The sequence below is a fragment of the Fistularia commersonii genome, chromosome 11 (assembly GCF_037954325.1).
Source record: "Fistularia commersonii isolate RoL2024-O1a breed Wild chromosome 11, RoL_Fcom_v1.0, whole genome shotgun sequence".
NCBI classification, from domain to species: Eukaryota; Metazoa; Chordata; class Actinopteri; order Syngnathiformes; family Fistulariidae; genus Fistularia; species Fistularia commersonii.
In genome coordinates, this window is record NC_141294.1 from 14,873,555 (window position 1) to 14,898,119 (window position 24,565).

Consider the following 24,565-nt stretch of genomic DNA (forward strand, 5'->3'; position numbering starts at 1 on the left):
TACAACAAAATGCACGGAGAACTGAGAAGACGGAATTGAGGCAAAGTGAAATTGCACTTCATGAATGTTTTGGTTGTTGGTCGTGTATTTTCCAAAGGAACAGTTCATTACATGGACAGATTTTTATCATTTAGCTGCTCTCCTTCACACCAAAACAAAGGAAACATTTGGATTTGGTGCTACTTCTAGGTAGTTAAGCTTCAGAAACGCCACGATCCAAGAACACGCAGGAGATTCGGCGACCTTAAATTGTCCGGATATCTGAACGGCACGTCTTTTCCCGTTGAATCCGTCACCCATGTGACCTCGGCTGCAGCAGAAGCGGCTTAGATAACCAATAAATATCAATAAGAGAATTTTTTTTTTTTTTTTTTTGTCTTAATCTGGTTAGTGGACTATTGGAATAGTCATTAGTTGCAGTTCCGCACGGCTCGCTCCCCGTGAGCGCCGACGCCGCCGTTTTTTATTTTCGTGGTTGATGTGAGAAGGTCGCCCCCGAGGTTCACCTCCTGGAAAACCCACGGCTGCACAAAAGTATTTTAGCGCGTCGAATGGTTTCCCACCGCAGCGCGACGTCTCTGGGGGGATTCAGCGTTAGCGCCCCGCTATCTCTCACTGCTATTACAGGAAGTCTATGGATCGGGGATAAAATAAGATAAGATAAGATAAGATAAACTTTATTGATCTCCATTGGGGGAAATTCTTTTGTCAAAGCAGCGTAACAGCTGTCAAAAATAAAATAAATATGAATATAGTAAGACGTCCACAAATAATAATAATAGACAACTGAGTGGAACCGTGAGGGTGAAAAATATACAACCAGACCTAAACAACGAGATAAATAGAAAATAAATAAACAAAAATAAGCATATTGAAAATAAGCAATGAGATGAGCTTTTCTGCGGTGTCATGGTAAGAAAAAACAAAAGAATGGTTTTATGAAATGAATTATGTTATTGTGGTGACATTTTTAAAGAGAAAGATCATGGAATTGATTCCCTCCTTTTTTTTTTAGCGTGCCTCTTGTTAGAAATATCATGTTATGTTAACATTTAAACATTATAACATTTTTTTTTTTAATAAAACCATCAGACCAACTGTTGGTTTCATTCCTCCTCCTGTGTATTTACTCGATATTTTATATTTAATATTGCAAGCTGAAGCCCTGCGATCAATAATGTTTCCCTGGCATCGGTTTCTCGGGTTGGCTCTTGTGAAAATGTTGGAAATAATGTTAAAATGTTAAAATGCCACAATAACATGTTTGCTAACACACGTCATGCAAGTTTTTGTGTTGTTAATCAAATAAATCATTATTGGTGTGCGGATTTTTTCAAACTCTATTTTTTTGATCCAACTCCCATCACAAACTGAATAGCGGATGTGCGTTTTTTTTTTTTTTTTTTTAACTTTATTAAATGGACGATTGAATGGAAATTTTTGGAGAAACACCCTTTCCTTCCCTACCGACGCCACTAACCGATTTCGACCCGCCGGAAGCGGATCCAGATCAAAACGCCGCTCTTTATTTTATCTTACCTTCTGACCGACGAGGAGAAAATGCAATTAATTCAGCTTTAAACGCCGGTTCCTGTGCGTTCTTGTGTTTATGTGGCACTCTAATTACTTCGGCTACATAAACGAGATAACCCCCTCCCTTTGCACCTATGCTAAATAGCGCAAAGCTAAGTGGGAGATGAATGAGAACCGAATTCTCGCCGCTCCGCTCTGCCATCTTCCCGTCAGTCAGCCGGAGTGACAAGTCGACGTGTCCTACCCAATTTCTCAGACGTGTCAGGCGGCGCTGGCGGCGTTTACACGGTGATTTGGCTCGGCGGGGTGGAGGAAAAGGAGGGGTTCCTGTTCTCGCGGGTTCTATTGTTAACGGCGGAGTCGGTTTTTTTGGACGGCCGGCTCCGACACCTAAGACTCACCGGCGGCTCGGCGCAGCAGGCGGGAGCGCTATTAGTCAAACCCCAGCTCGTTTTATGGCCGGTTTTACTCCCACGTTCGACCATATTTTCAGTCATTTTGTTTTACTTGCGACCCGGGAATATGTATCACCTGAATAATATCTCCTATTAATACCCATTAACGCTCATGGAAAGGTGTTTTGGGGTGGGGCGGGGCGGGGGGGTCGGAAAGAGTCGGTATTAAATTTAAAAAAAAAAAGTAGACAAAGCAGATACAACTATCAGGACATTGTATTAAAGAAAAAAATGGAAATAAATATAAAAAAAAAAAAAAAAAACGCTGATAAAAATGTGCCTGCTGTAGCCGGCTGGGTTTGTGTTTGCCTGAAAGGTAATGGGGGTCTTTTGATCTCACTGTGTTCCTCTTTCCCTGCCTGTCTGTTCAGATAAGGCACCGCACTTCTCCAGGCTAGGAGATGAGGAGGTCAACGCCGGGCAAAATGCCACATTCCAGTGCGTCGCTGCCGGGAGGGCGGCGGAGGCCGAGAAGTTCCTGCTGGAGGTCAGTGGTTCAATGGACGGGTCTGCGAGCGGGAGGAACCCACGGGTTGGACTCTGGCTTTTTATTTCTACCCCCCTTGCAAGATGGACTCGGAAGGCTGGAGCTTCATCCAGGTGTCATAGGGAGACATTTAGAAACATGCGGGAGGTTCTTTGGAGACCCCATGTTGTCCAGACGAGTGAACCGGAGGGCGAATGGTTGCGTGTCTCCATGAGACAAATCTTCTTTTCGTGGCTTGAAGACGTTCCAAGTGTCATCCCGGAGGCTTCTTCACGTCTGATGACCTGTGGGGAGTTTCTCAATATAACCACCGGGGTTTTGGGCGGGTCTAGGTTGTGTAAGTGGAAGAGTTGATCTTCAGAAAGTAAGTGGAAGGGGGTTGTTGTGCCAACAGGTGTTGTTCATTGGGGAGAAAGGAGCAACTTTTGGGGATTACCTGGATTGGGCAACGTCTGCTGCGACTCTTTCACGCTGTCAAATATCAGTTTGCATCTGCGTGCACTTATAGATGCCAGACTGAGATGGTTGTGTGATGTACACAGGAGGGATAGGGTATATGTTAGTGGACGGATGCTGGAAACGGAGGTCTAGAGGAAGACCAAAGAGAAGATTGATGGACGTAGTGAGAGAGGTAGTTGGTGTGAAAGAGGAGGATGCAGAGAATTGGGTTCGATGAAATCCCGAAGGAAAATTGTCACAGGGGTGCAGGACATGTATGACCGAGACAAATTGATGACCGAGATGGTTTGGATATGAACACTCCTCTGTTCATGTCCAAATATGGTGAGGGTCTGGGCAGAAGGTTGCTGAAGGTGGAGTTGCCCAGCCGGAGGTCTAGAGGAAGACCAAAGAGAAGATCGATGGACGTCGTGAGAGACGATATGGTAGTTGGTGTGAGAGAGGAGGATGCAGAGAATAGGGTTAGATGGAGAAGATGGATTTGCTGTGGAGACCCCTAAAGGGAAAAGCTCAAAGGAAAGAAGAATTTGTCACAGGGGTGCAGGACATGTATGACCGAGACAAAGTGATGACTGAGATGGTTTGGACATGAACACTCCTCTGTTCATGTCCAAACTATGGTGAGGGTCCTGGTAGAAGGTTGCTGAAGGTGGAGCTGCCCGGCAGGAGGTCTAGAAGAAGACCAAAGAGAAGATTCATGGATGTCGTGGAGAGAGGAGCTGAAGGTAGTTGGTGTGAGAGAGGAGGATCCGGAGAATGGGGTTCGATGGAGAAGGTGGATTCACTGATACTGAAGATGTGATTGTGAGAAACGTCTTCTCCATTCCTCTGCATGTCTGGTACATGTGTAGAAATTGACAAGAACTTTGGAAGCCAGGAAAAGAGGTAAAACCTGTTGTTTCCCATGGACTGAGGCTCGGGTGGAGCTTAGCGGGGTCCGGTTCCGGTGATGGATCTTTCCTGGTTGTTTGGTGTTTGCAGAAGGTCCCGGTCCATGTGCGGTATCCAGGTAACCCCCAAAAGTTGCTCCTTTGTCCCCAACGAAACGACACCCCTGTTAGAAAAACAACCCTGTTACCCCATCAACTCTTCTATTTACATAACAACCCATAATAACCCAGACCCACCCAAAAGGTAGTTATATTGGGAAACTCCCCACAGGTCATTAGAAGTGAGGAAACCTGCGGGATGAAAGCTGGAACATCTTCAAGTAAAGGAATCCAAGTTCATTTGCCCCGACAAGAAGATTCGGGTGAATGGTTGGATGTCACAATCTGACGCGTGAATGATTGCATGAATGGAATTTGTTGATCCCCAATCTGGGAAATTTAATATAAAGTACCTTCGACTCGCCTTCTCCTGATTCCTCCAGACATTAAAGCCGTCATACTTTGGAATAAAAATGGACATTTTCCTCCAAAAAAGCAATGAAAATAACCCAAGGATGAGTTTTGTTCCCTTCGTCTTTTCATATATGGTCGTCCCTATGATGATATCCCTGGTATTTACGGAGCGAAGCGCAATCGGCAACCTGTGACTCGACTGCTTCCCCTTGTCTGCAAATCTGAATTCATACCTGGCGTCGCCGCCGCCGCCCCGAAGATCTCCCTGGCGTGTGATCATCAAATGTGACGGATGTCATTACGCCGTAGACAATAAGGCTCTGAAGCGCCGGCCGCCTCCGCACCTCCTCGCCGCCGAAAACTGACATTGCTTATATCGGATCAACCATTTCTTTCTTTTATTCCTCTCGCGTGCCGGGTTTGTTGATTTCCGCCTTTTCATCCGGAGCATCTGCAGGCGAGGCAGCCGTACCGTCCTCCTCCCCGGCGGGGAATAACCTCGCCGTCTTTGCGCGACTCTTATTAAAGCGCAGAAGTCGACGCGCCGGCGGTTTCCTTCTCTTTTCTTTACATTTCGGCCGCCCGCCGTTCCCGCTGTTAATCCAGGTTGATCTCAGGCCGCCGGGTTGTAAAATATTAATATGGTTAATGTTCACAAAGTGTCCTCTTGGTCACGACGCGAGGATGAAAACAAACATTTTAGGGATGATTAGCTAGCGTGGCTACTTGGCTACTAGCTGTTACGGGAACTCCCGCGCACATCATCGCCTTTTTCGGATTGAAAAGTGTCCAGCTTGAACTTGGTTCCAGGAAGTAGAGTCCTTCAGGTGCAAAGAAGAAGGAGTAAACCACATGGACGGCACGGAAGTGGAAGCTGCAGCAGCGTTCTTGGAGTAACCATGGACGATCAGATACGTTGAAGTGTCTTCCCTGCGCGTTTAGCTAACTATACTGCTCAAAAAAATAAAGGGAACACTTGAACAACACAATGTAACTCCAAGTCAATCCCACTTGTGTGAAATCATAGTGTCCACTCAGGAAGCAACACAGATTAATTTGGACTTGTTTTAAGGACATTACATCAAAGTTGGATCAGCCTGGAGTTTGTTTTTACACTTTAATTTGGAGTGTGATTCCTAATCCAGACCTCCATGGGTTGATACAATTGATTTCCATTGATCATTTTTGTGCGATTTTGTTGTCAGCACATTCAACTGTGTAAAGAGCAAAGTATTTCATAAGAATATTTCATTCATTTAGATCTAGGATGTGTTTTTTAAGTTTATTTTTTTGAGCAGTGTAGTTGATCTTGGTCCAAAATGTAGATGTTCCTCTGCGAGTCCTCTGGGGCGTCGCAGGCCAGAAGACCTTGGACCTCTTTGGCCCTCCATTTCTCGTTGCATTTTGTCGCAAAAAGAACATCTGACTGTTGACCTCGAGAGTTCGTCAACGTTGTTTGCAAGAAGTCCGCTCATGGGAGTAGCTTATATGTTTCACCAATCTCTAATGAGCACCTAAAACCGCGAAAAGACCCTCCTTGGACTCGGAGCTACAATGGTTCTAGAAACCCAAAGTCCATCTGTCTCTGGTTCTGGTTCTGGTCTCGCTCCTGAAAAGGTTCTCGGAACTCCAGAAAGTTCCTCCGGTGCCAAAGGGGCCGAAAGACGGCAACAAATTCCTGCTCCGTCGCTGCTCCTGTTTTGCCCTTTTTGTTTTCTCTGTTGCCAAATGAACTGATGAAATCAATTTGTCATTTTTTTTTTTTTTTTACCAATTAGCCGCAGCCGCAATGTTTGTGCACGTCCGCCTTCCCTCACCTCCTTAATCCGCACACATCCCGGCGAAAAGCAAACCGAGGAGATAAAATTGATGCAAGAAAAAAAACCCACAACTCGGAGTTCTTTTCTTCTTCTCTGGCTGCCCATCACTCTCCGTTCGGCCGGCTTGTGTTTTAGTGCATTTATTTTTTTAACATTCTTTTATTTGAAGGCCTCAAAATCACAAATATGACAACGGGGAGATGGGCGAGCTTGACCCCCGAGGCCTCTTTGTTAATCCCGACGTTCTCACGCGCCTCGGATTCTATTAGAACCGGCAGATCAAAAGGACGAGTATCAAGATTCAATTCCGGCGTTTCACGCGGCCAGTAAGAGAAATAGCCTGAAAACCTGAGAAAAAAAAAACGTCACATTGGATGTGTTTGCATGGAGACTTTGTGAAGCTGATAGAAGCTGGTGGTTTTTAATGGTGTGGAACAATGTGAGAAATGCCTCTGATGGAGCGGCGGGAAAGTGCATCTTATAACCCGTCAACGTTTTCCCACATTTCTTCGCTTTTCCGCTTCGTCGTCTGGTTTCGGTTCGGGCATCGACGGTTTTCGCCGCCTCCCCTCCCAAACTCGGCACCCTGGTTTAACGCTGCGCATTGAGTTCTTGGACGGGTCCCGTAATTGTTTGCGCCACATCGTGATTTCAGTTAAACCGCCTAAAATGGAGCATTCGTTCTTTCTGATCCCGTTGGGATCCGAGGGGTCCTTTGTCAGTTTGCAGGTCTTTTCACCTGAAACTTCCGCCGGCGAGCCTGATCGAGCAGGAGAATGATTTCCTGCGGTTCACGAGGCCTTGTCAGGCTGAGCTTAAGAGGAGTTCTCTGCCGGCCCTTTGGGGCCAGATGGTTATCTAGAGGGGGTACCGCCACATGGACCCTTCTCCCGGATTCCCTTCGTCCCTTCCTGGTGGATCCTCGTGTCTGAAGTAAGATCCATTATCTCTGTTTCATCCCGATTTTGGGGTCCCGAGTTGTCCCCTAGCTGACTCAGGACCCCTTCCCTTCCCGACGTATGCTAGCCAACTTGGGGGCTCTTCCTTTGTCGCTCTGTGCTAGCTGCCCCTCCCCCCAGCTCGGGGCCCCTTCCCTTGTTGACATATGCTAGCCAACTCGGGGCCCCTTCCCTTGTTACCGTATGCTAGCCGCCCCGTCCTCCAACATAGTGCCCTCTTCCTTTGTTGGCATATGCTAGCCAACTCAGGGCTCCTTCCCTTGTCGCCCTATGCTAGCCGCCCCGTCCTGCGACAGAGTGCTCCCTTCCTTTGTTGGCATATGCTAGCCAACTTGGGGCCCCTTCCCTTGTTGCTGTATGCTAGCGTCCCCGACCTCCGACATAGTACCCCCTTCCTTTGTTGGCATATGCTAGCCAACTCGGGGCCCTTTCCCTTGTCGGCGTATGCTCGCCGCCCCATCCTCGGACACAGTGCCCCCTTCCTTTGTCGGCGTATGCTAGCCGACTCTGGCCCTCAGTGGGGTTCCTTTCTGTGTGGAGGTTCTTCAGGGTTCTCCGGGTTCTGGCAGTCCAATACATGCAGGAGGTTCATTGGAGACCCAGGCTATCGGAAGCATCTGGCCCGAGCACACTTTGGCATGAAGATAGAAAGAACCAGGATAGGTATAGAGGGATGCGGACCTTCTGATTGGTGGATCAGGGACACACATGTTAGCTGGACTGAGATGTTCTGGACGTGAGACCAAAGAGGTTTTTGGGTGGAGTGGAAGAGGACAGGCTGTTGCGACCTCAGGTGGGTCAGGACACGTATCACAGATGCCAAGAACTAACCCTCGAAACGAGTCTTCTGAAACATATTTCTGTAAACAACATGTGTGGACAGAAGAAGTGGAAAGATATGAATTAAAATAAAAAAAACAAGAAAAATGTCAAAGCTATAACTGTGTACTCTTTGAGAACAACAGGGTTGCTTCCATCGTCATCCTATGACATGGACGTCGCATCTACGAGCGGGAATTCGGAACGGTTACAGACCCCCGGGCCGGCCCCTAAGGTTCGAGCTGTTGCCATGGTGATGAGAGCTGAACCGTGGAGGTTGCGGCGGGGGGGCGGAGGGGTTACGTAACGTATTTTCGCGGCTGCTGAGAGCCGTCGGCAGAGGAAAGAGGACTTCGCGTGCGTGACGGGGAGTCCGCGTTCATCTGTTCGGGAGGCGGCGAGCTACATCAGGCTGCGTCACGTCAACCGAAGGGCCCGACGAAAACCGGGGAGCGATTTTCGGTATCTCTTTGCAGGAACAAAGCTCGTGCACGACCCACCCTGACCTCTCCTCCCTCTTCTTCTAGAGACACAACGGAGACATCCTAAACACCGCCTCCGTCAAGCACCTGAGTCACCGGCGCTTTGTGGTGTCCTACCAGCTGGACAACGTGCAGAGGGCCGACCAAGGCCTGTACCGCTGCGTCACCCAGTCCACCAAGGGATCCGGGGTCTCCAACTTCGCCGAACTCGTCGTCAAAGGTAAAGTTTCCTGTCGATCTCAACGCGATTTATGCATTTCCACATTACATTACATTGCATTTGGCAGACGCTTTCATCCAAAGCGACTTACAATAGAGGACATAGGGACTGCAAATACACTTGCAAATACAAGATGCACAGGAAATATACAGAACAGTAAGCTGGGGTTAGTGAGGTTTTTTTTTTTTTTTTTTTTTGGACAAAGACATACACAAACGTACACACACACACACTGCATAGCCTAACTTGCTGCCTAACCTGATCTGGGGCATCAGCGCAGTAAAAAGTCCTGAAAGAGAACAGTTTTTACCTGTTTCTTGAAGGTTGAGAGAGACGATGCTAGTCTTGTTGCTTCCGGAAGTTTGTTCCACCACTGAGGTAGTAGAACTGAGAGCAGTTTTGCCTGAGATCGCTTAGAGCGAGCAGAAGGTACTGCTAGTAGGTTTGTATTAGTTTGTATTTGGTTTCTTCCACGCGTCAGATATAAGAATGCGATCAATTTGAAAAAATAATTTCTGCTAATTCATGCTACAGTCAATTCCGGACTATAAGACGGCAAACAACGACGTGGCTAATTTATGGATTTTTTTCGGGGCTAATGAGCTTGACGCTGCCAAAACATTTAACCTCGTCACACGGCAGTGAAATTCTGAATTATTTAAAAAAAAAAAAAAATTAATTAATTAAATGAATTAATTAATTCATTTAATTAACAATTTAAAAAAAAAAAAAGCATTTCCAGTATGTATTTGCTGATGTTACGGGTATGTATTTATTTTAATTTTTTAATCAATTTAATTAGATTAATCCATAAATTTATTTAACTTAATCAACAATTTTAAAAAAAGCATTTCCAGTTTGTATTTGCTGATGTTACGGGTATGTATTCAATTTTAATTTTTTTTATCTTAATGATTTAATTTTTTAAGTTTAAAAAAGGTTGTTTTGGGACCCTCGCTACTTCACGGATTTGAACATTATTTTCTTGGTGAAATAGCCATATTGTAGCATTAGAAAAAGCAGTAAAAAAACAAACGGTTAAATTAAACTAAAATTAATTTTATAAGATAAAAATACGACCGAGATCTCATTCTTTACCAGCCGATGAACCGCCATCAGAAGAGTTGTAAAGCGCTCATCGCTCATCACTATTCATCGCCACAGCAAATTCATCATCGTTCAAGTTTCGGAGCAGCAAAGTATTTTTACTGTCGACTTCTCCATAAAATGATTTATTGAAAATAAAATTTGATTTTCTTTCATAAATTTCTATCTACTTTACATTTAATATGATTTTTTATTTACTCATTTACTGCACTTTTCAATGTTTATTGTACCTTACGTTTGTATCCAAAAGTGCATGGTGGATCGCTAACGGTTTGCAGGAGGTTGGTAACGGGTTGAGTGAGCTTCGTCGAAGGTTGATATATCTGTAAATATCCGGAAATCCACTTTGGATTTGGAATGTAACTCCCGCAAATAGTGAGGGTCGACTGTACTATTTTAGTCTTTGCAAACTGAAAATACCGCAATGATTCACTTGTGATTGGATTAGTCGGTCTGCGTGTAAATATCTTGGTTGACCGGTGACTTATAGACAAGTGCGGCTGATATATATGTACATATTTGTATCATTTTAGGCGGTGCGGCTTATATTCAGGTGCGCCCAATAGTCCAGAAATGACGGTAATCCCTTTTGTTTTGGGTCGGACATACAAGAAAGCTCCTGAGATGGCACACACACTTACACACTCCCTAACTTGCGCTGTTTTTCCGAGCCGGAGTTGTCAAACCGGCTGCCATACCCGGCCCCTTCAGCTCACTGTCAAACCGTTGTTCACTTGACTCGGACTCCTGCAGCCCCCTGTCATATCATGCGCCGCAGATGGTGACCTCACTCTCGTTACTCACTCCGGCCCCGAAGCCCGACACCACTTTGACAGCATTGTAATGACATGACTTTTGGGGGGGGGGTTTGATGGCATGACAAACCCGGCGAAAAGAAAATGAGAGACGGGAAGAAGCGGTACTCTCGCCCTCCGATGCTCTCCATGCTTCGCATTATCAAAGTTACAAAAGAAGGCGTGGACGTTAATTGGTATTGCCGTTGAGTTATCGGCGATTGGGGCTACTTCCGGTTTGCGCCTGAGCGTAGTGGTCGAGCTGGTGTGGAATCTTGGCACCATTAGCTCCTGCGGCGCGTCACCTGTTTGTCTTTGAAAGGCTGAATTTAGAAGGACGGCCCCATTATTGGTTTTAACCGGTCTCATCAGTCCTCGCGAAGCGTCGCGATCCAACCGAATTAACAACCGGCAGGTCGGTACCGGTGACCCTCAGAGAACAAATGGTGCTATCCACATCCTTTGTTGCCTTGTCGTGTCCTCCTTCTTCTATATCGCGGGAAGGCGATATAGAAGGCGGGAAGGCATACCGTCTTAAATCTGCTCCGTTCTGTGGATTACGAGCCTACATTGCACATTAGTGCGCAAGTAACCTTATATCAGCCGTTTAATTAGCTCGGACATAAAGTTAGAGCATCTGGGCAAACACCCAGATGGCGAACTCCACTCCTGATGGCCGGTGCGGGAATCTCAGTGAGCTTAAGTACGGGGAAGCTTAAGTATGGGGAAGAACGCCGAGAGCAACCGCCCTCCCGAGTCCAAAGCAAGGAGCCTCTTTGCACCCGGTGTGAAGATGTCTCCTGAGGGATCAGATCACAACGGGTGTCGGTACTTCAGAAACTCCGGCCCGGGGTTCCCGCTAACAGTGTTAGCATGCCCTTGTATCTTCCAGATTAGCCGGACTCTCCTCCCGGGCGCTGGAGTGCATCGCGGATCGTACAAGTCGTCCCCTTTTCACCGCGCAGAGTCGCAAAGGCGTATGGATGAGGTTGTGCTGCTACTCCATTATTTATGTGCACCGGGTCTTAAAACCGATTGCTACGGAGTATGCAGCAGCAAAGCCCATTTGCCAAGTTGTTTCTAAGCCATCCCATCAGCGGCTGCCAGTAAACCAGGAGTCAGTGAATGCTCTGATAGAGGGCCATGAAATCCCATTTATCATACTCCCACTTTCTGCAAATATTATTATGCCTCCGGGGGTTGGTTCTCCTTACTTTGTAGACTACCGGCAAAGACGTTATTTTGGGAACGTCTCAATCCACACCAACAACTGCGAACACGCTGACAGTTATTTTCAACTCCAGCCGCTTGCTAGTTTTTTTTGTTTTTTTTTTTCAAATGACCAAGACCTGATTCTGTACAGCAGGGGTCGTGAACCTGGTACTGGTCCGCAAAGAAAATCTTTGCAGAGCGGTACCGGGTCTTTCTGGATCTTATTTTGAAAACTTTCACCTTACTCCTGCACTTTACTCTGTTGTGCCATTTCCCACATCGGCTACCAAAAGCTAGCCCTGGGAAAAAAATTAGCCAGAAACAAAAGCGTCCGTAGATCTTTTTTGGGAGGAAATGATCAGACTGCAGAGGCGTCAAGGAGAGGAAGCTGCGTTTAAAAGAAAATATCAAGATTAGTTACAGGCTACAGGTGATCCAAAAGTGATCCGCGCTCGCTACGCGTTTAATGGCTAGCTAACGATGCTATGAAACCCTAAGAGCTCCGCCTACAACCGATCTGCAGAAACATTTTCACACAAAAAAATGTCTCTGGTACAAAAAAGAAAGTTGGGGACAGCTGCCGTACAGGAAACTCTCCCGCCCTCCAAAAGTGATCCGCGCCCGCTACGCATTGAACGGCTAGCTAATGATGCTCTTACCCTCAAAACTCCGCCTCCAACCAATCCGCGGAAACATTTTCATGCAAAAAAACAGTCTCCGGTACACAAAAAAGGTCGGGGACCGCTGCTGTAAAGGAAACGCCCCTGCCCTCAAAAAGTGATCCGCGCCTGCTAGCGTTTAACGGCTACCTAACGATGCTATGAAACCCTCAAAACTCCGCCTACAACCAGTCCATGGAAACATTTTCACACAAAAAAAAAAAAAAAACCTCTCTGGTACAAAATAAACATTGGGGACAGCTGCCGTACAGGAAATGCCCCCAACCTCCAAAAGTGATCCGCGCCCGCTACTCGTTGAGCGGCTAGCTAATGATGCTATTACCCTCAAAACTCTACCTCCAACCAATCCGCGGAAACATTTTCACGCAAAAATAACATGTCTTATACAAAAAAGAAAGTTGGGAACGGCTGCCGTGCAGGAAACGCCCCCGCCCTCCAAAAGTGATCCGCGCCCACTAGCGTTTAACGGCTAGCTAACGATGCTATGAAACCCTCAAAACTCCGCCTACAACCAATCCATGGAAACATATTCACGCAAAAAAATCGGTCTCCGGTACAAAATAAACATTTTGGCCGCTGTCGTACAGGAAACGCCCCCGCCGTCCAAAAGTGATCTGTTCCCGCTACACGGTGAACGGCTAGCTAACGATGCTATGAAACCCTCAAAACTCCGTCTACAACCAATCCATGGAAATATTTTCACACAAAAAAAAAAAAAAACGCTCTCCGGTCCAAAATAAAGATTGGGTACGGCTATCGTACAGGAAACGCCCCCGCCCTCCAAAAGTGATCCGCGCCCGCTAGGCATTGAACGGCTAGCTAATGATGCTATCACCCTCAAAACTCCGCCTCCAACCAATCCGCGGAAACATTTTCATGCAAAAAAACAGTACAAAAAAAAGGTCGGGGATCGCTGCCGTACAGGAAACGCCCTCCCGCCCACCCCCGATGCCCTACAAAGAAAAGCCAAAGCATATTAATGAGCAGGATCGCCTGGTTTCAGGGGAGCAGTTGCACGCAGGAAAGCGAATGAATTATCCCAGCGAGGACGGTAAAATGTCCACATAATGAATAATACATGTCCGCCGTTCGCCTACAGGTACTCGTTGCCTCTGGCTTTTGTTGTGGCCCCTCGGGTTGTTATATTTTGATTCGAGGTGCCTTTGAAGATTTTTTGAAGCCGGCTAGAATCGCGGGCGAAGAACAAGAAGAAATCCTTAATTAAACTGAGCGTGGACTTGAGAGAGAAATGAAAATGGAATAAAGGGGAAAAACAGATAATACGTGAAGAAAAAAAAAAAAAAGAAACACCCGCGACTTTTGGACGTAGAGCCTCGTTGAGATGTTTTACGGTTCGCCGCCGCCGGTCTCCGCGCTCGGCTCAAATTCGGCCGTTCATTACGGATGCTGTCATTGGACGGGCCAGAAAGATGAGCCGCCGCGGGGGGGAAGCCGAGGCGGACGGAAGCGGCCGAAAGTGGAGGTGAGATACTGGTGATGTCGAAATCCCGTGGCGAGGAGGAACCATAAAAGACACAGGCGCCTCCGCTGGAATTACAGATTAGTCACAGCTACAGATCAAACCCTGATCTTCTCTCATGCTTTGTCATTATTCCTCTTTGCATTCCTCTCCGCCACCCGTGGAATTGTTCCGGATCCGCCGGTGGGCGCCGGGAGGGAATCGGCGGCCCGTCTGGTTCGCGCGGATCCTACACCAATCACGGTCGGCGCGCCCGCCACCCTCGCTTCCCCCCCCCCACACACACACACACACACTTTCCAGTTTCCTCAACTTGTCCGCGAGACGCCGAATGCCTTGTTAGCGGCTAATCGGCTGTTTAAATGCAGCTTGACCCGCTCGCATCCTGAAGTCTCGGGGGATCCTTCCGAGTCTCAGCGGGCGCCGCCGTAGCGTAGAAATCTGTTTTTCCCAGAGCTGATTAGCAAAAATAACATCATTTACAGACTATTGGGCGCGCCTGAATATAAGCCGCACCCGGTAATATATATGTGTATACATATATGGCAGCAGGTGTCCAAGTTGTAAAATTTTTTTATTTTTTTTTGTAACTTTTAAGTGGAGTGATCCCTCGCTATAATGCGGTTTACTTTTTATGTTTTCGCGACTTCACGGTTTGGCATGGTGCATTGTGTTCTGCCTTCTGATTGGCTAAAAAGTCACTCCGCTTCTTCTCTACCTGTGCGTCAATAACGTTGCAGTTTAATATGTACACGTGCGTAAAACAGCTTGACAAATTTACATGACGTACGTGCAAATTTTCTTACGGGTTTCTCTGAAACCCATAATGTTGACAAAACGCTCTGGAGCGACAAAAGGGCCTAAAAGGCAGCGGAAGATGCTATCTATCGCAGATAAAGTTAAACTTCTGGACATGCTAAGGGAAGGTAAAAGCTATGCGGCTGTAGGACGGCATTACGGAATGAATGAATCTTCCGTTCGTTCCATAAAGAAGGAAGAAAAAAACATAAGGACGACAGCAGCGATAAGTTTTAATAAGGATGCAAAAAGGGTTCCAACTGTCCGCAATTTTTTTCATAATCATTTTTAATTTTCTCCCGTTTAATCCAGTTCCTCGGGTCGCGGTGGGCGGAGCTAATCTCCGCCATTTGAAGCCTTCTGTTCACATTGATGATTAAAATTATTATTTGACAGTACAGTACAGAAGTTATTTGTTGAAAAAAACATTTCTAAAGTACAGTACTTTTATTTGTGAAACAAATGATTGAGCCTGTAAAATGGTTTGTTCTTTCTTTTCAATGTATAATAGCGTATTTAATTGTATAATGATTGTAAAATAAAGGTTTCTACTTCACGGATTTAGCCTATCAGGGATTTTCTTTTTGGAACGTAACCCCCGCGAAAAACAAGGGTTTACTGTATATACATAGGCTACCGCCTGGCAGCAAGGTTCTGTTTGGAGTCTCCACGTTCTCCACGCGGCTGTGAGGGGTTCCTCAAAGTTCTCCGGGTTCCTCCACAGTCCAAAGGAGGTTCATCGGAGACCCTACGCTGTCCATGTGTGAATGAGAGGGTGAATGTCTGGATGTCTCTTTCTACTGCATGTGAAGAAGCAAGTAAATACCATTATTTTCGGACTACTGAGCCCACCTGAATATGAGCGGCTAAGAAAAACCAAATAAGTCTGTGTACATATAAAGGCCGCACTTGTCAATAAGCTGCAGGTGTCCACGTTGTAGCATGAGATATTTACACTGAACCTTTTTTTTAACTTTGAATTAAAAGCATACCGTAACATCCACAAATATGTGCTGGAAATGCTTTTTTTTTTTTCCCCAAACAGTGGCTGTAACACGGCTGATGAAAAAGATCAATAATAAATAAGATGAGGAAAAGCCCATCTGAAAGGAAAGGTGCACCAGATAGTGGTGAGACCAGCGATGCTATAGAAACAGCTACAATGATGAAAAGACAGGAGGCAGAGCTGGAAGTCGCAGAGATGAAGATGTTGAGGTTCTCCTTGGGAGCGACCAGGATGGATAGGATGAGGAATGAGTCCATCAGAGGGACGGCACATATTAGATGTTTGGGCATAGACTGAGAAGGTTGGGTCATGTACAGAGGAGGTATAGTGGATATATTGGTGGACGGATGCTGGAATTGGAGGTCTAGAGGAAGACCAAAGAGAAGATTTATGGACGTAGGGAGAGAGGATATGAAGTTGATGGTGTGAGAGAGGAGGATACAGAGAATTGGGTTCGATGGAGAAGGTGGATTTGCTGTGGAGACCCATGAAGGGGAAAACCCAAAGGAAAAGAAGAATTCATCACAGGGGTGCAGGACATGTATGACCGAGACAAAGTGATGACTGAGATGGTTTTGATATGAACACAAAGAAATGACCATCCATCCATTTTCTATCTTGGTCTTCCTCTTGTGCACTAAAGCCGTTAATGTCGTCATCTTTGGTGTCGGAACTGAACTGCCTCGGACTTTCACGGTCATTTCGCTGGTCCCATGTGGCGAGAAGAAATGTTTTGGCGGCGTGAAGCTCGGTAGCCCAAAAAGTCCATAAATGAGCCGCATGATTGTTTCAGCCGCAGTGTGGGGAAAAAAAGTAGCGGCTAAAAGCGCGGACACGGCGGTAACTCTGCACCTTTACCTCCCCAGATCAGACAGCGGTGCTTGTAGCCTGCTAGCACATCATGTGTTTTTCACAGGAGAATCAAAAAACCTTTTGCCTTTCCCTCTTCTAGTGCCGCCGTCCCCCATCGCGCCGCCTCAGCTTCTGCGTGCCGGCTCCACTTATTTGATCATCCAGCTCAACACCAATTCCATCCTGGGAGACGGCCCCATTATCAGGAAGGAGATCGAGTACCGCGCCAGCCAGTCTCCGTGGTCGGAGGTGCATGGAGTCAATATGGTCACGTATAAGCTGTGGCACCTGGATCCGGACACGGAGTACCACATCAGCGTGCTGCTGACTCGGCCCGGGGAGGGGGGCACCGGACCCCCGGGGCCGCCGCTGGTCAGCCGGACCAAGTGTGCAGGTAAGGTCGTGCTCGGTCGTGCCGTCGAAAATTCCTCGGGGCGTCCGCACATGAGCCGCGACATCTGGTTAATAAGATAAACTTTAGTGTTGCGGCAGGGATGTGGAGAAGTTCCAATAAACCACAAGAACCTCGATTCCCGGTTCGATTCCCGGTTCCTTCTAGTGTGTCGAAGTGTTGTCGAGCAAGACGCTGAACCTCTAACTGCTCCCCTGGCGCTGGTGGGTGGCAGCCTACTGCTCATGGTTCATCTACGATGGGTTAATTGCAGGGAAAGGATTTCCCCATGGGGATTAATAAAGGATAAAGTGTTATTAACATCCGAGATCGCCCATATATACCATGTATATACAGTCTGGAGGCCACGCTCTTTAGCGTCCGACCTCCCAAACACCCAGAAGGGACCCTGGGAACACAACTTGTACCTCCCGGGAGTCCTGATCGGCCCTCGGTCACGACGCCAGAAGGTGCTGCTGGAAGCCCGGACGGAGGGCGACTCCGGAGGGGAAGCAGGAAAAGGTGACACAACTTCCCCCGGCCACCTTGTATGCCGACTCCAACGTCCAAGACGGAACTCTCAGGGTCTGACTGATGCGCTCGGAACGGCCCATCGTACGGGGGCTACAGAGGATAGCGGTGAGCGTCACGCCTAAGGAACACGAAATGAGCCGACACGAGCTCTGCCACCGCAAAAGACCGCAAGAAACAGGAGTGGACGGGGCAGAAAATGCAAACCTAGAGGCACGAAAGGATCAGCGAACGGACGGGAGGCGTACACTAACCTCTCGGGCAAAAATTCCCCTTAACTCACGTCATGTTGGGGTCACGTCCGGGTCACCAATGTGGTGTTTCTCAGAAGAAACGATGGCAAAGAGTAGTTTAACACTTCTATACGGAAACAAAAATAACCTTAAACGTCCGGGTTTGCCCATATCATGCAAACCCAGCCTTTGGTCCAGTCCTTAATTTGCCACAGTGCCCGTAAATATGAATATAGATAGACAATTAGAAACACAGATAAATAACGAACAACATTAATGATAAGAATGGGAAAACAAACAGTCAGGGTGGAAAATTCAATTCATTCAATTAAATGTGAAGAAATTGACCTAAAAAAAAAAAAGGTTATTTTTTGTCCGGTTTTGTCCGCTTTTTAAAAGAAAAAAAAAAAAAAACAACTCTTTCGGTATTTAGTTCACTGAGATTCGTCAAAAAAATTGACTCGGTTGACGTCTGACTCGGCGAGGAAATGGTTCATATAATCACTTAAGGATAGATTAGGCTGCTCAAAGTACGTACGCTAGCCGGCGTCACGCTGAAAAGTTGCCGTCTTAAATTGCGGAGCCTCATCTGCCACGATAATCCGCTCAAATTCAATCACGGAGCGCGCTGATAGACAAGTGCCGACTCCGCCGCCGCCGCCGCCGCCGCCGCCGCCGCGTGCACTTTATCTCCCGAGGCCTCGTCTTCTATCGCCGGCGTTCTCTGAACTCTACAGATGCCGAGATGGAGGGACTCTCCGCTGCTAGCGCGGCAATATTGGCTGATTGTTATTTAAAAGATAACGTTAGCTTCGCCGCTACCCCGAAGCAAGTATCTGTGGTATCTGCGCTGGAAGAAAGCGGCGGTATCGGGCGGTAACGGCGAATACGCGCTCAACACCGGAGAGTCTTATGGACGATAAAGATGTTATATCTGCGTCGGGGTTGGGGATTCCTCCGCGATCCGTTCATAATGTGAAGGGGCTGCGAGTGACACTTGTTTACGTGAATGTGGCATTTGCGGTTCGGCGTCTGGGAGATTAAAAAAAAAAAAAACTCAGAGCCGCCTTGATTGATCGTGCGCTCCATCCAATCAAATGCCGGGAAATGGATGCCGTCCCCTTCGGATGAAACCGTGGAGTTCGACCCCGTCATGAGCCGGCCGTCGTAGCTTTTCATTTTAGCTGAATGCATTAAAATCCCCCCCGCTTCCATAAACAGCGTGCATTGCTTCACACACACACACACACACACACACACACAAACACACTGGGGCGCCGATAGCCGAATCCAATCATCCATTCGTGAAGCAACTGAATGAAATTACACAGCGCATATTTAAAGAAAAAGGACCACAAAATAAGTGATCTGGAGACAAGATGTGATAAACGGTACTGTTTGGACAGACACGTCTGTTCCGTCCTGAAATTAGCATCATGCTAACCAGCATGTAGAGCAGGTCTGGACCGCACTCTTTGAGATGTGCTACAGAAGCCCGATGAGCAAGCACCCAGAAACGGTAGCGCTAACGGCTACATGCTAATAGCTGAAACGACACAGTAGATACATCGTTTTGTTTTTTATGTTGGTAAAAGACAAAACGATGGTGGACCCCTGGCGAGGTGCTGCAGAAGATCAAGCAGCTCCCTGGGAACCCGACCAATGGGAACAGATATGAGGTTACTATCATGTACTGATGAAGGTACATGAGCGCTAACAGGATGGGAAGGAGTGAAGTTAGCTAGCCTAGCGCTAACTCTAAGTTTTCACAACTTTGGGGCAGGGAGCTGGTGGACGGTTCCTTCCCGCCAGCTGGTCTAACGGACGATCGACTCACTTCTAGCATCTCCTCGCAATATTTGCGCATCGAAGACGCTCGAACTCCGATTCCAAAGAGCCCTTTGTGTTAGCATTCAGCTCCAGTTCATCCTTCCCTAAATTGGATATCGTTTTTTTTTTTTTTCCCAGGGTTGCTTACAAATGTCACGTAGCCACTCCCGTTCTTCTTGGCCGTACAAGTTAATGCAGATGCATGCAAAGCGATGCCGCCGTCATTCCGGCTCCCTGCATCTCCAGCGCGTCTGCAGCAGCCAGTCGGTAGGAACGGGAGGGCGGGGGCGGTTGCGGTGGTGGTGGAGCTTTGCGATACCCCAAAGGCAACGTTCGTGTCTTCCACGGTCATCACTCTTTCGTACGCCCGGCGGTCTCTTCCTGCCACACACCATCCCTCACATATCTCACTCCCGTGCTCCAGTGGAGCCTCGCTGGCCCCCCTCCAATGACATATTAAAACCGCTCTTCTCTCCCTACAGCTGAAGACACCCCTCATTCATCTAGACCCGCGAGTCGGTTCAACCCCCTCCAATGCCGCCGCCGCCGCCGCCGTCGCCATCCATGCGACGCTAGCGCTGGGAGATGCAGAATATCACCATAAAAAAAGTCAACACGGGGAACAAATGAGGGGATGCTAGCTGGGTTCGAGACGGACGTTTTGCCGTTTTTCCTTTCCCCGGTAAACTTCGCGATAACGCGAACCTCCTCGGCTTGGTAGTTTCACCTTCTTCACTTTCCGGCAGACCCCCGTCGCCATCTGGCTCCCCTCCTCGCCACAGACAAACCATCTGGTGGAGACCAACCCGACTGACCCGGCAGCTCAGCGCCGAACCCACCTTGATACCGACCTGATTAGATTTAAGCATTAGAAATTAGGCGCGGTGATTTCAGGGAGCTGGTGATTATCCACTGAGCAGAAGGGATATTTGGGCCTGTTTCCTGTTTAGGGGGGGGGGAAAGTGAATTTCCCTTCTCTCTGGTGACTAATCTCATTCTTCCGCGGACATACCGAACACCCCCCGCCCCCAGATTCTGCGCCGTGTCGTCTGGACCGGTGGAGCCTAGCGTCCTGGCGCGGCGCGGCGCCGTAAACCTAACGGCCGTGAATGTGAACATGCCTTCCGCGCCTGGCCCGGATGCTCGTCCAGGTGTGCTCGATGAGCCGTTGCGGTGATTATCGGCACGGCGCGTTAGCGCAGCTTGAAGCCCCTCGAGTAAATCGCAGAGGAGAGGCGAGTATTTGTGCCGCAGGTGTCCCCCTCCCCAACCCCGACTCGGCCCGAAAACGACGGTAATGGGCCTCCACCTGCTGCTGGGTCGCCGAACCCTCTGGAAAGCCTCCGTCCACAATGCACTCGGTCTCTTACAGGAAGCGGCACTTCAGCTAAAATTAGGGACAAAAGTGCCTCGCCTTTTTTTGGCACGCCATTCATCACGCCGTCCAGGCAGAATTCCCCATTTGAGTGCTTTTGGGTCCGCACCTGAGCGCCGGCGTTAATGACCTTAGAAAAATACAGCGGAACCTTGACTTATCAGGGCGTCGACTTTCCAAATATCCGAGCCGTCGCTCGGTTTTGCTTTGGGGATGAGCGTTTGATACCGACGTGGCTTAAAAAACAGCGGGACGTCGCGAGCTAGCTCAGAAAAATACAAGCGAGGCGCGCGTGTCGTGGACTCGGATGGAGAAGTTATTTTCCGTGAGATACCTTGACGGAGAGCATCGTCCGTGAGAAAACAGAAGACGTTTGAAATAAGCGGGACGCGCCCCCTGCCGCTAGCTAGCTCCGAGACGATCACGGGTCGGCACACAAAGCGGAGCCTTGACTACGAGCGCGTCCACTTGGGAGTTTTCCGACACCCGAGCCGTCGCGCTGTTGATTTTTTTCTTTGTTATCGGAGCTCAGGTCTGAGTCAGGAGCGATCAAGATGAGCGTTTGACACCCACATCGCCGCTGCTGTCCGTGAAGAGGTGTTTAAGAGCGGTGGGACGAGCCACCCGCTGCTAGCGAGCGCAGAGTAAATAGAAAAACACAAGCGAGGCGTGCGTACCTTGGACTCGCCCATGAGGAGAGAAGTTGTTGTCGATGAGATACGGCGACGGAGAGCATCGTCCGTGAGAAAGCAGGAAACATTTAAAAACAGTGGGACGCGCCGCCCAGTGCAAGCTGGCGTAGAAACATGGGCCGATGTAAAAACACAAATTTGAAACTTGACTACAATTTGACTACTAGCGCATCGACTTGGGTGTTTTCTGAGATCTGAGCTGTCACTCGGTTGTTTTTTTCGCTTTGTGAAAAGCAAAGATGACACCGGCGTGCCTGAAATGGTGTTTCAAAACAGTGGGACACAGTTTGCTAATGCTATGCTAAATGCAATTTTCTGTTCGTTCGCCCAGAATGCTAAATTCATAGCATTTGCTGAATATGCTAAACGCGTACCATTAGCATTAAGGGTGTAACCGGTTAGTTAGGAATAGAGCAACGAGATTGTACATTTTCTTGTACACATATTGTACATTATTATTATTCGTATTTAAAAACAACAACCGTGAATTCAATTTGACACGAGCGCAAATTGAGTTACCAAGTCAAAGTTTTACGTTTTTTTTTCCTCGGATCTTTCCAGATCAGCTCTGCGTCGCCTCCTCTTGAAGCGAGACAATAGAGCAGAACCTGTCACATCCACCGCAACTTCCAATCTCCCAGGATTAACGCGGTCGCTCTGGGCTTTCGGCCATGTTGTGGCGGCTGCAGGTTATTTTTTAAATTTTTTTTTTTTTTTTTACCCCCGTGGTGCCGGAGAATGGACGCTCGTGGCACGCGGACAAATAAGAGGAGGCAATGGGGGAAGAGTCTGGCACGAATTTGCACTTTGAGGAAGAAAAAAAAAAAAAAAAAAAAAAAACGCCCCACAATGAGAGCACTGTGGCTTCTCTGGCGGCGCTTTCATCAAATCGGCGGTTAAATGCCTCCCTTTATTTTAACTCTCACGCCGTGCAGACTATCAATTGCGCCATTAAAACAATCCTCAGTCACACCGTATAATGGAACAATAGCATTTCTTTTTTCGGTCGCAGCCTTCCACTTTGAGATTACTGTGCCCACCCATTTACCCGCTGTCACATTAGCGCGGCGGAGGCTCAGATTAATGCTCCGGTCATATTTCCATCCGCTGTGACGTGCCGGGCGGCAAATCAAAAGAGAAAGCCGGGGTGCTGCGGCGGGGGCCGTCGGTATAGATTGGAAGTGTCATAAAAATTCCCTTTGAAATAATTGCCGCCGCCGGAAAATGATAAATGCATGAGAAGTTGGGCACCGTCCTGATATATCCGATAATAGCGGTCCGTATGCGAGCGGGAGACAAGAACGTCGGAGAATGTGCGGTTATTATCGCGCGACACCCACCGAATCCATTGTGGTAGATAATTCTCGCTTTAGCGCATTAGCTTCCGTATTCAAGTTCCGCGTGCTAATCTGTGCCGCGGCGAGGATCGGGAACGAAGACCTTGCTCGGTCACCTCCAACTCTACCGATCCCTGCTCGCGCCCCGTATCTCCGCTGTCACTCCCTGCCTCCCAGGACCATTAATCAACGCGCCCTATTAAAAGCATAGCGCGGCGCCATACATTACGTAGCATATTGCTCGACAAAAAGGCATCGATTGTGTTAATAACCGATGAATGCCTCCATTGACGGCGAGGATGTCCTTGGCTTTCGCTCGGGCTCGCGCCGCCTCCGCAAACACTGGCCGGCCTGTGCCTCGCCGCACAGAGGCCCTCTGTGTAGCCTAGCGCGCCGCTACATCGGCGGCGCCGAATCAAAGACGGAGTTGTTGTTCTTTGTCACCCGCCGGCGGACGAGGTCGCCGCCTCCCGCGACGACCAGAATTAACTCGCCGTCTTCTAAAAATATGCCGTCGCGGTGACCCGGCGGTAAAGAGTCACTGGCAGAAGCCGACGCCCTTGCGCCGCGCTGACATGGCATTTGGGGCGCGCAGGACCGCAACCCGGGGGGGGAAAGCGGCGCGGCGACCGGAGAGTCAATTTGCTAGTTGACACGGAGGCAGGGGCCGGTCGGGGGGCCACGGCGAGCCGCGGCCTGTCCGATTAATTAGCGCAATTGGCATAAGTTGCCGCCGCCGGGAGCGCGGGTGTGCAAAGCTGGCGCCCAACCGTTGACCTCCATGTTGTTGCCTGTTGTCGCAGCGGCCTTTCCGATGTTGAATTTCAAGCAACCGCCTCACCTGTGTTTGTCTTTCCCCGCGTTTTTTTTTTCTTTCCAGAGCCGATGCGAGCGCTGCGGGGCCTCTCGGCGACGGATATCCAGTCCAGGCAGCTGTCCCTGCTGTGGGAGAATCTGGCGTTTAATGTGACACGCTGCCACACCTACTCAGTGTCGCTGTGCTACCGCTACACCATGGCGGGAGGAGGCGGCGGCCACAACACCACCGTGCGTGAATGCTTGGCAGTGGAGCACAACACCTCGCACTTCACGCTGCGTGATCTGCCGCCCTACCACGGCATCCATGTCCGGCTGTCACTGGCCAATCCCGAGGGGAAGAAGGAGGGCAGGGAGGTCACCTTCCAGACCGAGGAGGACAGTAAGTCCCGGGAAGAAGGTCGTACAAACAAACATGAAAAACACCCCTTTCGTCCGTCTTGTTTTTTTTCCCCCCCGACGGAAAACACTGGTTTTGTTCAATGTCCGCGTTTTTTTTTTTTTTTTTTTTTAGCCGTTTGCGTTTTTTTCCAGATTTGTGACGTCATTGTTCCAAATTGTGACTCATTTCAACAGCCTGGAGACACATAACTATTCAAACTCCTGTTCGTATTTTTAATTCCGAGACGTCTTCATGCGGGCTCGTGACGGATCCAGACAGAATCCCGCCCTTTTGCCAGGATAAACAGGATAGATGATGAATGAATGAATAATAAGTAGTAATAATAATACAGTGGACTCTCGCTGGGTCCTCACGGATTACTATTGTAATTTGGCTCTTGCGATCTACCGTTCTTTAGTGGTTTTTTTTGCAGCGTTTGAATCATTTTTTCGTGATGAAATAGCCATAAGAT

At 48.3% G+C, this 24,565-nt stretch overlaps 1 protein-coding gene across 4 annotated transcripts in view; it reads left to right on the plus strand.

Moving 5' to 3' along the window:
• ptprub (protein tyrosine phosphatase receptor type Ub) overlaps window positions 1-24,565 on the plus strand; it is a 253,953-nt gene that overhangs the window by 150,155 nt on the left and 79,233 nt on the right. For all 4 annotated transcript variants that reach the window (XM_086155227.1, XM_086155228.1, XM_086155230.1 and 1 more), the window contains exons 5-8: window positions 2,360-2,475; window positions 8,403-8,577; window positions 16,607-16,900; window positions 23,776-24,093. In XM_086155227.1, coding sequence (XP_086011353.1) covers window positions 2,360-2,475; window positions 8,403-8,577; window positions 16,607-16,900; window positions 23,776-24,093 — 903 coding nt within the window. The remainder of the gene's footprint in view (window positions 1-2,359; window positions 2,476-8,402; window positions 8,578-16,606; window positions 16,901-23,775; window positions 24,094-24,565) is intronic.